We start from the raw sequence: 14045 nt of genomic DNA, 5'->3' as shown, positions 1-14045 counted from the left end.
GCTGAAGTATATGTGATATTTATGCAAAATAATACACATAATTCTCTCACTTTCCACACGCATTAAATCCTGAACTATTCCCCTCCTCCCTATTTTTAAGTTATATAGGCATAAGGCATAGCAGTATAGCACAGTGCAGTGTAAATGTAACAGAGTATTTGGGAAACATTGATGGATGAGTGACAAGAAACATTTGCCTTAATTTTATGTGGATTGCATAGGTCTCCATACACAGTCTCTCATAAAATGAGATTGCAAACATAAGCTTAATGTAAAAATAATAATTTAGAGTCTTGGTGTGGGAAGCAAGAACTGTTCTTCTGGAAAAACAAAACTTTCATGTGGGACTGAAAATGCTTGCAATTATGGAGAAAATAAAAAAAACACAAATACCAGGACTTAAATTATACTGACATAACAAGAGGTTTTTAAGAAAAGAATGGTTCAAAATTTAAAAACAGACTTACAACCACCTAAGGATATATATCCCATTTATTGCAAAGCAAAGACAGGCAAGCACTTGTATCAGTGGCAATGGCAAAACTTACAGAACTTCAGCATATCAGTGTATGCCAAGAGCAAGAAATATGAGCCAGCAAATCAGAGTCTGAAACAAGGTACTTTTAATGCAACTAGTAACAGAAACATATGTAAAAGTAAAATCCTCATAAGTGTTATCAGAAAGGTCTAAGTAATGCTAGGATGTTCAATCCATCTTCAGATTTTCTTGATCTTATTAGAATTCATCAGTCTTACACTGTGTCATACAAACTACTTGTCATGAGATTCTGTAGCCTTTTTCCATGAGGCAGCAAGCAAATGTGATATGTCTATGACAAATGTGAAGAACTATAATATAACCATTTCTGTAGAGACAGACCCGCTTGCAGAACTCACAGGTGCTAGACATAACACTACAGTATGGGACAATCTTGAACTGATTGGCTGTGAGTCCAAACCAGAGTCTGAGCATGCCCTTGGTCTTCACAGTTTACCTAAAGCAGTCAACCATGCCAGAAAAATGGACATAATAGATAAAACTTCTGAAGTAGAATTAAAAAATCAAAGAGTTTATGATAAAAATGTTATATGTATAAAAATGGATTGACATTTATTAAACATTGTTGCTGAATCACATGGGCAAGTGTTGCTCTTTAAGTCGTACTATCTGGTGTACATTTATACCAGCTGAGGATCTGCCCCTTGGTTTAAATTTAGTATATCCATATGTGTTACCCTGGGTTTAGAGAGGACAGCTGTTATGTCAGTTTAATTTCCAGTAAAAGCTCTGATTCTGAGCAAATCAATCTACAAATTTTTCCACTCTGTTGTTACACAGTTGGCATGAACTGAACCATTTGAAGTGTCTTCATAGCCACTTAGCAAGGATTGATGGGAAAGTGGAAGGATTTAAAGATTATAGTTTTTAAAGATAGGCAAGGAAAATTTTTGAAGGTGACTTTTCTTAGACCAACCTAGATTTTTTTTTCTTTTCTCTTAAGAAAATATGGTTGTCATTTTTTTTAATAAAAATGATTTTTTTTAATTAGGCTATGTTGCATCCACATTGTCCCTTCGTCAGAAACCAACTAGAGTTCTGATCTGGCCTGCATTTCAAAATCCTGGGTACATTGATAGAGAGGTTGTAAAATGAAACCTGAAAAGAAAAGCTGGCTTCGTCTCTGTGTTTTTGTAAAAATTGCCAAATAGCATTTGTATCATACACTGCACTATATGGAAAAAATTGAATTAGCTATGTGCACTCTTCACAATGCGACAATGTGATGTGATATGACTGGTTTACTGTAACAAGAGGAGGAATTTAGGAACATAGTAGGCCAATTGGGCGAATTATCAATTTATTCTGTCATTTGGTGATAGCTACAAGGAAACTGGTTGAAGGTCAATTTTCCTTTTCTACTGCATAAAAGATCATGTGAATCAGTCCTAGCACCTAAGATTATTAAGTGCATGTCCGCTTGTCTACCGATTTGTAATTATATTCCATTTGTTCAGCATGGGAGGTTTTGGTTTGTTTGTGGTCTTGGGTGGCCAGACTATAAGATATCACTTAGCCAACTCCAAGAAATTTTACTAATTTCTGGAGAAGGGAGGAAACGGGACAGATCTCTTCTGTTAGTTCTGCATTCTTGGAAGCCCCTCAGATGCCATACCAGTAAGTTCTTATCTGTGAAAGCAGATTAATATATCAGGCCAAATTTTCTATTAACTTAAACACTATTCAACTCCATTGTCTGCAAATGGATACTGATGTCAATTCACAGGATGTAAATCAATGCAGAATTTGGCCCACTGCATACCGGGAGATGTTCTGACTTGTGAGGAATCTTAAGTGATTCCTGTGCTTAGGCTAAGAAAAAAAAAAGCTTAAACTTTAAAGACATCTGTTTTCTTAACAAGAAAAATAGATTGGTTGACAGTCAAGGTTAAAAGTAAAGACATGCCAGAGCAGCACCATTGGAAAGCTAGCTTTGCTAATCCATTTAAACCTTTCAAGGACTACAGTTCCTTGTCAGAATCAGTGGAAATGTGATAGTTATAGAAAATATTTTTATTAAAGTTGTACACTTATTATAACCAGCATCTTTATGTTGTGAGTATAACTGAAAGAAATATATAATGCTGGTGTGGCTGTTTTTCCCCTCAACATAGAAAGTTGTTGTAAATGGCTTTTCAATTCAATGGCATACTGTACTAGCAAATGTATCAGTAGACAGGGTGTAGCAATATGTCACATGTTTAGAAATCTGGTTTACAGTGAACAAATCCAGTGAGTTGAAACTTGTGTTTTATTAAGGCATAAGAAACTGGCTAATTTCCAAATAGTTATCCCCTGTGGGGCCAGTTAATTTCCTAAGAGAGAAGCTAGGGAACACTGTGCTGGAAAAAAGGGAGGGTTCCTAGCTCTTGGGAGCTGAAATGGATCATAACTTACGCCGGAATAAATTATTGCTGCTACAAACTATCCTCCTGTCCTTCCTCTGGCATGGCCTGGCCTCTTAATGTGACCCATCTATCCATTCTGTGAAATTCTTCTCTTGGCCTAGAAATCAGGAGTGGGAGATAGGTTGCACTGGGGTGTCATGCTAGGAACAGGAAAAATCGATCATGAAATTCAGAGTTGCTCTGTGCGGGGAGGATGAGTCAGTTGATGAGAGTGAGCATTCCAGGAGTATGAGACTTCTGTTCCATTGAGGAAGGGGAGTTCTGGTGTGCAGTCATGAGGTTGGAGATTGTTAAAAAGGTAGGAGAAGGAGACAGCATATTTGTGGTAGATGGAGGAACTGAATGAAAGTCAATTTATCAGTCCCTCTGAGATTACAGAATACTGAAGACAAGAACAGTCATCTTTAGTGCTATAAGAATTAGGTTCATTTTTATTTCAGTTTGTTTAATTATGTTTATATCCCCCTATGAAATAAACTTTCTATTCTCTAGAAGATCTAATATTTTTGGAAGGAGCTAAAATGTGCCCATCTCAAATTCCAGATGGTTAGGGAGTTCAGATTGTTAGGGAGTTACGGGCACTGCTTCTAACTAATTATTTGCCACTTTTATTTAAGGTCCAGTTGAAAAGTGAAGAATCCAAAACATTTGCAATGAAGATACTGAAGAAACGTCACATAGTGGACACAAGACAGCAGGAGCACATACGCTCAGAGAAGCAGATAATGCAGGGGGCTCACTCAGACTTCATTGTGAGGTACTGTCACTACACTTTATAAACTCATTTCACGTTGAGAACATTGCAATCTTGCTATTGTTTCTTATAAAATTGTAGTGTGTTATGGAATTGGTCATGAATTGTCCCACAAGCATTATAGGTAAAACACCTTTTAATTGTAGTTTGTCTCTGTCAAGGAACTCTGCAAATATGGCACCATGGTGTTCCATCTTTATTGTCTCTCAATGAGTTGACAAGTCTGCTCGGTATTTTTAACTCTCAGCCCTGCAAACTCAGCCTAGATTCTGGAAGTCAAGCTGTACTCTTTCTGGATCATGCAGCAACAGCAGTAGTAGAGAGTCAACAATATTCAGCAAGTCTTTTGATTATGCACATGCCAAAACAGAATGTAGCTGTAACAGAAAATTATCCCTTAGCTTTATTGGCTCTCCAAGAGTAAAAAGCAGCAATACCAAATGTTGATCAGAAAGATAAGCAGATGTGACTCTGAATGTGTAACAAGAGGCCATTTCACTTTTCTGACCATAATCACACTTATATTATCTGACACGGAGCATCCCTTAAACTTGTGAATATTTGTGGGGAAAACAGGATGGTGAGATGCTCCCTTATGTATTCAAGATTATTGTAAGAGCCTTGGACAGTTGAAAAATCTGACATTCAATAAATATTGCCAAAGTATTGGCAATATTCTTTAGCAAATTAGGTAAATTAATAAAACTATCATCCAAATCGTTCTCTCTGTGGTAAAATCCATACACAGGTCTGTGAGGAATGAACTCTCCAGGAGGACACCCTTACAGAGATCCCCCCCACACACACACACACATCACTCAGCTGCAGGTGTCTCCTCCCCAGCAAAACATGCTGCAACACCCTAACGAAACCTGGCAGATACTCTGATGCATGTGCCTTTGCACCAGCTCTGGCCTTTGGCAGAACCCCCACTCCTTTGCAGCTCAATTCCGCTGGAGATGGAGGCTCAGCAGAAAAGATAATATAGCATGGGGCTTTATTGTTTACCCAGGTAAACTCCACACAGCTGGAGCAGAGATGATGTGTCCCTAACATACTAACTTCTCCCCCAGCTGTCTAATCTCATTTTCTACCTCTGTGCAGACCTTGGATGGCAGAGGGACCTCTGTGAGGTTTAAAAGAAGAGGGAACAGGAGGCTGCTAAGTCTTACTTTCACTCTGGAGGAAGGAGAGCTGCACACAAAAGATTTCTCTGTGCCTGGATCTAGACCTATAAGAGTAGCAAATACTGTGTCCTAGTATTGAGATGAAATGAAACAATAACTTTGCCAGGGAGTTACGTGTATATTTCTGATGCGTAATGGTTTATTTTCCTGTAGTCTACATTAGACATCAGACAAAGAGAAATGTTTTCTAGTATCTTATCTTACATGAGCACTAAATTACACAGGCTTGAAATGAAAATTGTATATGTATACATTTTATTAGGGATTGAAGCACCATCTGTTATAGCCTTTGTAATATGTTTATTTCAACCTCATACTTGATTCATTTGCCACCACAACAAGTACTGTATTAAGTAAACAGAGTGGCACTATGTAATGCTTCAATTATTTACACTTTGCTTTTCTTTCATATTTGATCCATAAAAATGCCTCAGTTATCTAGATTTGAGATAGCACTGAAATTGCAAGTAATCCTTATAGACTATTACAGCATACAAATTATTTTCTAAAGTTTTTAATGTGCCACTGTCTGAATCAATATACTAATGTAATGAAAGGTGCCATTATATAACAGAGCCAGCAGAACATGTCCACTAAAACATAAAGGATATTTTAATATAATTGATAGAGAACATATTCTTAAGATGAGGAGCCTGATCCTGCAAACTTTTACATGACTAGTACCATTGACCTAAATGAAATGAAATATATACTAGTCAACTTTTTCCCTTCTTTTTGTGTGTAAGTAATGCTTATGTAAGATAAACAGAAATACTTTCCAGTATCTTATCTTAAGGTCTATGCAGAATATTGGAAAAAAAAGCACTAAAATAAGGCTGCTCATGTAATGAACCATTTGCAAGACTGCTATAAGGATGGATAAACCTAAAGATGTTAAAATTGATCAGAAACTGTTTAGGTAGGTTTATGCTATGTACTTCTTATGGTGGCATGTAGAGTATATACTCAATAGCCCCCCCCCCCCCAGCATGGGTATAAATATCAGAGTAGCTGGTGAGAAGAGTAAAGAGATGCCCAAGTACATGCCCTCCATGGCTTTCTACTTGCCCAAGTCATGCCTCTCATCTACATTGCTATTTTTAGCAATATATTGTCCTGTTGCTGGATCCTTTCCACAGATCTTAACCATAATAAGTAGTTAATTAAATTACTCTAATTTTGACTGACTATACAAGTTTGTACTGAAGCCTAATAAGTGTCAAAATAAGGTGCAAAATTTACCAGTATTTAAGTGAGGATCTAAAAGATGGGTTCATTTTTCTTTCCTTTAATCTTTTGTGACCACATATGGTACTTTTTAGCTACGGTGATCAAGACTAATGTTTTACAAGTAGAGGAGCATTTACTGTTTTTAACTGTTTTTTCTGTGGCTATTGGTACTCTTGAAAGCAAGAGACAAGTAACATTGACTCAGGCAAACTTTGCCAGCTTCCTAACACAGGTCAGCAAGTGCTCCTCAGTCCTGACCTGGATCCTAAGCCTTAGACTTCCAGTAGAGGTGAAAAGATGAATAGTTATGCCAAAATGTGTGATAGTTTTTTTATTACTATTGTTGTTATCATTATTACCCTAAGTGACAATGTGCGGTGTGCTGTACATACAGAGACCAAAGACAAACTCTGCCCAATTTTGTAATGTAATGTCCAATAGGGACTATGTTGAGACCAACGTGTTTCATGTTAACTAAGCTAGTATTTAACCAAATATCTCCAAAAATAAAAGATTAATGCATTAAACAACTGCATCTTGATCAATCAAGCATCCCGCTAGTCTATCCTTGCCTCATGGCATATGTCACACAACAGCTCCTTGAGAGATACAACAAAGTATGCTTTTTACTTTGAACTGCTCGATTTTACAACACCTTCTGTTTTCATTATAGTCACTTGAGATTATCAGGCCCATAATGCTTAACACAAACAGAGCCCTGTGCATGGGTGTTGTCATAAATATAAAGGGAAGGGTAACAACCTTCCTATATACAATACTATAAAATACCTCCTGGCCAGAGCACAAAATCCTTTTACCTGTAAAGGGTTAAGAAGCTCAGGTAACCTGGATGGCACCTGACCAAAAGGACCAATAAGGGGACAAGATACTTTCAAATCGGGGGATGAGGGGGGTTTGGTCTGTCTGTTCTATGTGCTTGCCAGACACAGATCAAGGAAGCAAGCAATCAAACTCCATTAGAATTAGTAAGTACTAGCAAGGGAATGTGTTAGCTTATTTTTGTTTTGGCTTGTGATTTTCTCTGTGCTGAGAGGAAGGTGTATTCCTGGTTTTCTTTTTGTAACTTTAAAGTTTGGCCCAGAGGGAAATCCTCTGTGTTTTTGATTTGATCTGATTGCCCTGTAAGATTATCTTCCATTCTAATTTTTCAGAGGTGCTTCTTTTACCTTTTTTCTTTATAATAAAGTTCTGTTTCTTTTAGAATCTGATTGGGGTTTTTTTAGTGTCCTAAAAGAGCCAAGGTTGGTCTGTGCTCATCTTGTTTATTCTCAAGCCTCTCCAGGAAAGGGGGTGTAGGGGCTTGGGGGGATTTTCGGGGGGAGTAGGAACTCCAAGTGGTCCTTTCCCTGAGTTTGTCTAAATCACTTGGTGATGGCAGCGGTACCTAATCCAAGGTACAAGGGAGAATTTGTGCCTTGGGGAGTTTTTAACCTAAGCTGGTAGAAATAAGCTTAGGGGGTCTCTCATGTGGGTCCCCACGTCTGTACCCTAGAGTTCAGAATGGGGAGGGAACCCTGACAGTGGGGAGGGAACCCTGACAGGTGTAATTGCACAGTCACAGAATATACTACAGAATCCACTCATTGCTGAAGAATTATACTCCAGAATCTAACCTTTGAGATTTTTTAAAATAATGTTCTATATGTTGTGGTTGCAAAGAAAACCTTCCAAATGTGAGATCTGAGTATAAACAGACATAGCATAGTGTGCTTCTTTCTGCAGAGAGCCTGAAATGATAACTCTCACAGACATAACAGTAGCTCTGAGAATAGTTTGCCTCAGTGCTGTGGTAACTCTGAAATCTAATGATAGTGATTTAAATGTCAACACTGGGAGCTAATGTACTTATCCAACAAACCCAAATTGTTTCCCAGACCTTAACTTCCCAGGAGCCAAAAACTCCAACGGTCCTCTACCCATCTGCCAAAATGTACAGCTTCCTCCCAGAAAGATTCTGCAATGCAGCTTCATGTTGTCAGTACGAAGATCTTCAGCACCTTTAAAATGAAAAATATATGGGTAGAGTAAAATTAATTTAGTTTAATATCAAATGAGATAATATAACAATGTAGAATTCCTTGTATTAGTTTCATATTTAATTAAATAAATAAACTCAATGTATTAAATTTACCTGAAGCTGGTACACAATTTCCAGTCTGCTTCACAAGAATGTTGCAGAAATGTGTAGTAGGGAATGTTTTCCCATAGAATTTTGGTCAAGCCTGACATACAGTACATGCTGAATACATGTTACTTGCCCCAACTATCTCATTAGGCAGATTTTCCCACATAGTCAATCATCCTGGATGAGGAAACAAGCATCTTTTGATATTTTTATAAGGTCTATGAAATGCATTAGCAAATTGTGTTAAATTCTTGCATGAACCAAAATTAAGAGACATTCTTTTGAAATTATTAAATGAAAGGAAGGCTTCAGATCTATAGATTGACCCCTTACTTTAAAGGATAAATGATCTACTCGTTACAAGAAATGGTGTACATATTGTCTTGCTTCTCTTTCAAGTGATCTTGGAAAGCAGCAACATCAGGCTAAGTAGTTAGAAATATCATGCCCTAAATTTAGTTCCCAGGGTAGCAACATCATCCTCTTATAATACACTTCAACACTAAAATACTGCATCTGTTCTGCTGAAACATTTCAAGTATGATACAACAGAATTAAGACAGTAAATGATATTCATGGTTAATAAGGAGTGTGAAGTATCACAGGAATACCTTTTACCAAAAAGAATGCTTTAAATTTTATCGCATTTTCTTGTTTGCAAATAATAGGCTATACAGGACATTCAAGGACAGCAAATATTTATATATGTTGATGGAAGCCTGTCTAGGTGGAGAGCTTTGGACAATTCTCAGGGACAGGTAAGAAATTTTAGAAACCTATCTAGAAAGGAAAATTATATGTCAATATGAACTGTAATATTGTATATCTTTATTCCTAGCAGACAATCTCTAACATACATTAAAGGCAAGATCACTAAATCTCACCAAGCTGTGCTTGGCACAGGACACAAAACGTGCAGAAAGTCTTGTTTCCCTCCCCACCCCATCCTTGATATGACCAGTGACTAAAGTGGCCTGTCATAACTTGGAGTAACCTAAGGGTTGCTCTAAATTACACTAACTAGGACAGTCATCACCAGCTGAGGATTGTCCTCTGCCACCTTACCATGCCCCCTTCCAGACCCTTTCACTTAGCCTGAGCCTCTTAGGATCCATAAAAAGGAAACAGAGCCAGGGGAGAAGATCTGATTTATAGTGTCCTAAATTGCAGAGAGTGTATTCAGAACTTTCACCCAAAATATTTGGGGAGGGAGAGTGAGTAAGGGAGACAGAGGGAAGAAGCAAGCAAGAAGAGGCAGTAGCCTCCCTTATAAACTTCAGATTAGCCCAACAGTGAGCGCACTCACCTAGGGGAGATGTGGGTTCAATTTCCCTTCCCTGATGTGAAGCTGGAATTTGAAATTGGATCTCTCACATTGCAGATGAATTCCCTAATCAAAGTTATTGGATACTTTTAACATTAGTGTGTCTGGCCCAAATCCACAAAGCTACTTAGGCACCTAAACCTGAGACTTAGTCGGGTTGAGGTATCTAAGTCCCAGTTTTGGCTCCACCATGATTCACAAAACTCCTGCTGAACCCTATAGTCACCTAAACTCACTCAGCACCTAAGTTTTCAGAATAAAAGTTCCCTATGTGCCGCCTGTATTTCAGCCTCTGATGACGTGTGTTGCTGCCTCCCTTTAGGGATATGTGTACACTGCAATTAAAAACTCGTGGCTGGCCTGTGCCAGCTGACTCGGGCTCATGGGGCTCAGGCTAAAGGGCTATTTAACTGAGGTGTAGGTGTTTGGAATTGGGCTGGAGCCTGAGCTCTGGGACCCTGTGAGAGGGTCCCAGAGCACAGACTCCAGCCCAAGCGAACATCTACACCACAATTTTACAGCTCTGTGGCCAAAGCCCCGCGAGCCCAAGTCAGCTTACAAGGGCCAGCTGCAGGAGTTTAACTGATGTGTAGATATAGCCTTTGTGGCTCCCTCCATCTGTGTCTCAGTTCCTCATCTGGGGATAATATGGGGATATTAAATAAAATGGGGATAATAGCCCCTTACTCCACAGGGGTTTTAAAAAGATAAATTCCTAAATATTTTTGAAGCACCTCAGACACATAATGATGAGTGCCATAGAAAAGCCCATGCGGGAATTAATAATTCTCTCATCAGATCAGGATTTGAATAGTGTGTAGTCAATAAGGCATGGGCCAATGAACAATGAGGAGAATACAAGGTGCTCAGGCAACTTTAATTCTGGCATTTCCCAACTTTTGGTTGCTTGACTTTGTAACCTTAATAACATTCTTTTATCTTAGCTATTTGGGTGTAATATATATATTACGTATGAGGGGAGATAACCATGTGATAAACTGTACACAAGCATTCTATAAATATATGAACACAATTAGAAATGTAATAGATATGATTACATTTGTAAATTGAATGTTGTTCTCAGAGTAAACAGGAAATTCAAACATTAAAGGAAAATGGAGCAGAAAACAAATATAAAACTGATATTTTAATTATCTCTAAGAAGTTACTTTTATTTTTTATATATTCTTCTTCTTTTAAAAATCTGCCTGCCTTCAATATATTTAAAAAGCATTACAACTCCAAAGCTAACAGGTGTCTGGATTTATTCTTTTTTAATTTTTTTCAAAAGTCTGATAAATTCTTTCATTCTTTTGCTCTTTGAATTGTGGTTTCTACTGCCATCTAGCTTAGAAGCACATTTATTTTAGTTTCAGTTAGTAGAGCTCAAACAATTCTGCTGTCAAAAACTAATTACAATTTCAAGTAACTATAAATTAATTCCTAAAGATTGGGAAGTGATTCACTTCTTTAAATAGTTTCCAAACTGGTAATAAAATAAGATTACTAATGCATTTTATGCTAAATTTGAAATTAACACTTCCAATTCCATTTTATTTTTGTCTCAGTCATGAACAGTATCTAACATTAGTCTTTGATCCATTTTAATAGTTTTAGTTCAAAACATATATTTTGAAAGTATGAAAGATGTATGATACAATTTTTTCTTTGAATTATATATCATTCTTTTTTGTTATGACTTCATATTTATTTCATAATTGTGTCTAATGTAACTTAATATTTTTGTTAAGTTTGGAACTTTGGTTTAAAACAATGCTTCATGTGAATTCAACTAGTGGATAAAATGCTAATCTCATGAGTGGAAACCAAAACAGAAATGAGTTTGCTAATGGCTATTTTCCAATTAATAGAGGGCTTCCAAACTGTGTATATATTGTATTGATTATATCAAGGAAAGTGAGTAGATCAGATTGGCTATTGAAGAAGAGTCCATTAGTAGGAGGAAGTAAGTGGGTCTCCCTTAAGGTTGCTAACTCTGACTGAAGCTATTCTGGGAGATTTTTTTCCCCAACATGACATAATGTCATTTTCTTAAAATATCCTTTTTAAATCTCCTGGATTGCTTTCAATAGTCACCGGGAGATCAATGCCAATTCTGGGAGACTTCAGGCCAATCCTGGAGGGTTCGCAACCCTAGTCTCCCTAATTATAAATATAGAAGACTAGTTTGGCAGCTAAAGAGTAAATAGCTAACCTATAACTGTAAATGCATCCGATGAAGTGAGCTGTAGCTCACGAAAGCTTATGCTCTAATAAATTTGTTAGTCTCTAAGGTGCCACAAGTACTCCTTTTCTTATAACTGGATAGTGGCTATTCCTCTGATCAATTTGAGATACCAGTATCTTCTCTTTTCCCACCTGAATAAAACATAAGAACAACTTGAACTAAGAAGCTTTCCTTATTTATCTCAAAGCTATAAACTTGCCTTTCAACAGATTAAACAGAGAAACAGAGAAACATGATTGTATCATATCTATACAGCTATTTCACAGTATGTTTCCTTCTAGCAGCTAAGGAGTGGCTAGAGTAAGATCATAAAATATGTGAAATGTACTGCCTTGATGCCACAAGTCCTTGAGGTAGTTACAGACAAAACTTTTTGAAAAATATGGTTTCATAGCAAAATTGTTTTGAACTATAATTATGTTTTAGAGCTTGATCCTTCAAGGTGAAGTAAGTGGGACTATGCATATGTTTAAGTTAAACATATGTTTAAGAACTTTGCTGGAATGGGCCAGAATACTTAGCATCTTGCAAGGTCGAGGCCTTAAAATCTAGAGTAGTAAATCTACGTGGTCTTGCTTCCCTACATGCATAGAAGAGATTAATTCTTGTTAAACTTTATTTCATTGCTGTAATCATAGTGACATGTAGTAATGGTACAACCAAATATACAACATTAAATGCAAATATTTTGAATGGCCACCAGATCTTTTCCCATTGTCTTTTATATAGAGGTTCATTTGAAGATTCTACGACCAGATTTTATACAGCATGTGTGGTGGAAGCTTTTGCCTATCTGCATTCCAAAGGAATAATTTATAGGGACCTCAAACCAGAAAACCTTATTCTAGATCACCGAGGTTATGCCAAACTGGTGAGTGCTTACAATGTCGTTTTTTTCTGTGTAGCAAAAAAATACTACAGTGCCATGTTTACTACACTAGAGTTAAGTTTCCATCGCCTTTTCCATCAGAAACTCCTACTCTAAGGAGTTTATAACTCACCCACAAAATAGTACTTTTGGCTGAAACTTAGCATTCAGAGTTGCAGTCACAGAGCAAATTATTTAGAGAAGAGAACTAGGAAAATACTTCTAACCATTTTGATGCATACAGGGGCAAAAATAGAAGTTTATAATAGATGTTTCAATATTTTATTTGGCTGACACTCATGAATCGCTTTACAGCCTACTGGTGCCAAATCCTGATGTGAACAAGTTGCTTTGCTTGTTTAAAAAAAATAATGATTTGTTTTATGGACATATTAATCACATTTTGTTATTTCAAGAAATGATTACTCTCATTAATTGTTTTAAATCCTCAGGCTTGTCCTGCTAAAATGTAGCTAATACAGAATGTTGCTATATTAAGAGTCTTTTTCTATTTAGTTATTTTTTAAGCCTAAACTTCTAGATGAAGGCCTCGATCCTACAAGCACTTATGCATGCGCTTAGCTTGATGCACAGGAGTATTCGCTTGATTTCAAGTAATACCCTTCACTGTTGCTTTGAATTTCGTATAGCCACTCACATGCGTAATGTTAAGCATGTTTAAAAGTGATTGTAGGATCAGGCCCTAAGTAATCTGAGAGACAGATAAAACAATATCACTGCTACCAGAGTTTTTACATATCTGTGTTACCTGATCTTGTTACTCCCTTTTTAAAATCTTTTTGAAATCTTTACAATGGTCATTAGAGAAATTCTACATAGTCAAAATGTAGAAATGTATATTAGGTTTCATATAGATTTGCTTAACAATGTTGGGCAACTAACAGGCAGGGGAAAGGTAACCCAGATTTGTCCTCATAATTTAGTTAGTGGGCATAAATAATAGCCATTTAGACATTTTAATTACCTGATTTCACCTGCAAGCCAGGAAATTAAATAGTCAAATATCATTATTTGCCCCTGCAAAAGCAGAAGCTGGGCTGTAAAGGTCTGACTGGCTCTCTGAAAAGTATCGGCCATTAGACATGTGCACATGACTACTAAATATTAAGGACTGAATTATGTCCCTTCATGGACAACTTGCTAGAAGAATGAGGGTCCAGAAAGCCTTTCCTTCCTCATTTATGCTCCCCCACCCCACCCCACACACACACACCCCTCTTAATCCCTACCCAGGCAAAGTGTAAGCATAAAATGCTGCAGAGAGTATTTATATGTATAATACTTTAAAAATCTTTTCTTT

General features: G+C 37.1%; 1 protein-coding gene across 5 annotated transcripts in view; it reads left to right on the top strand.

The window, feature by feature from the left end:
* PRKG1 (protein kinase cGMP-dependent 1) overlaps positions 1-14045 on the top strand; it is an 869388-nt gene that overhangs the window by 832379 nt on the left and 22964 nt on the right. For all 5 annotated transcript variants that reach the window (XM_038411702.2, XM_038411700.2, XM_043518662.1 and 2 more), the window contains 3 exons: positions 3585-3724; positions 8953-9042; positions 12586-12727. In XM_038411702.2, the coding sequence (XP_038267630.1) occupies positions 3585-3724; positions 8953-9042; positions 12586-12727 (372 nt within the window). The remainder of the gene's footprint in view (positions 1-3584; positions 3725-8952; positions 9043-12585; positions 12728-14045) is intronic.

Source organism: Dermochelys coriacea, chromosome 7, assembly GCF_009764565.3.
Source record: "Dermochelys coriacea isolate rDerCor1 chromosome 7, rDerCor1.pri.v4, whole genome shotgun sequence".
Taxonomy (NCBI): domain Eukaryota; kingdom Metazoa; phylum Chordata; order Testudines; family Dermochelyidae; genus Dermochelys; species Dermochelys coriacea.
This window is presented reverse-complemented; position numbering and strand designations above follow the sequence as displayed.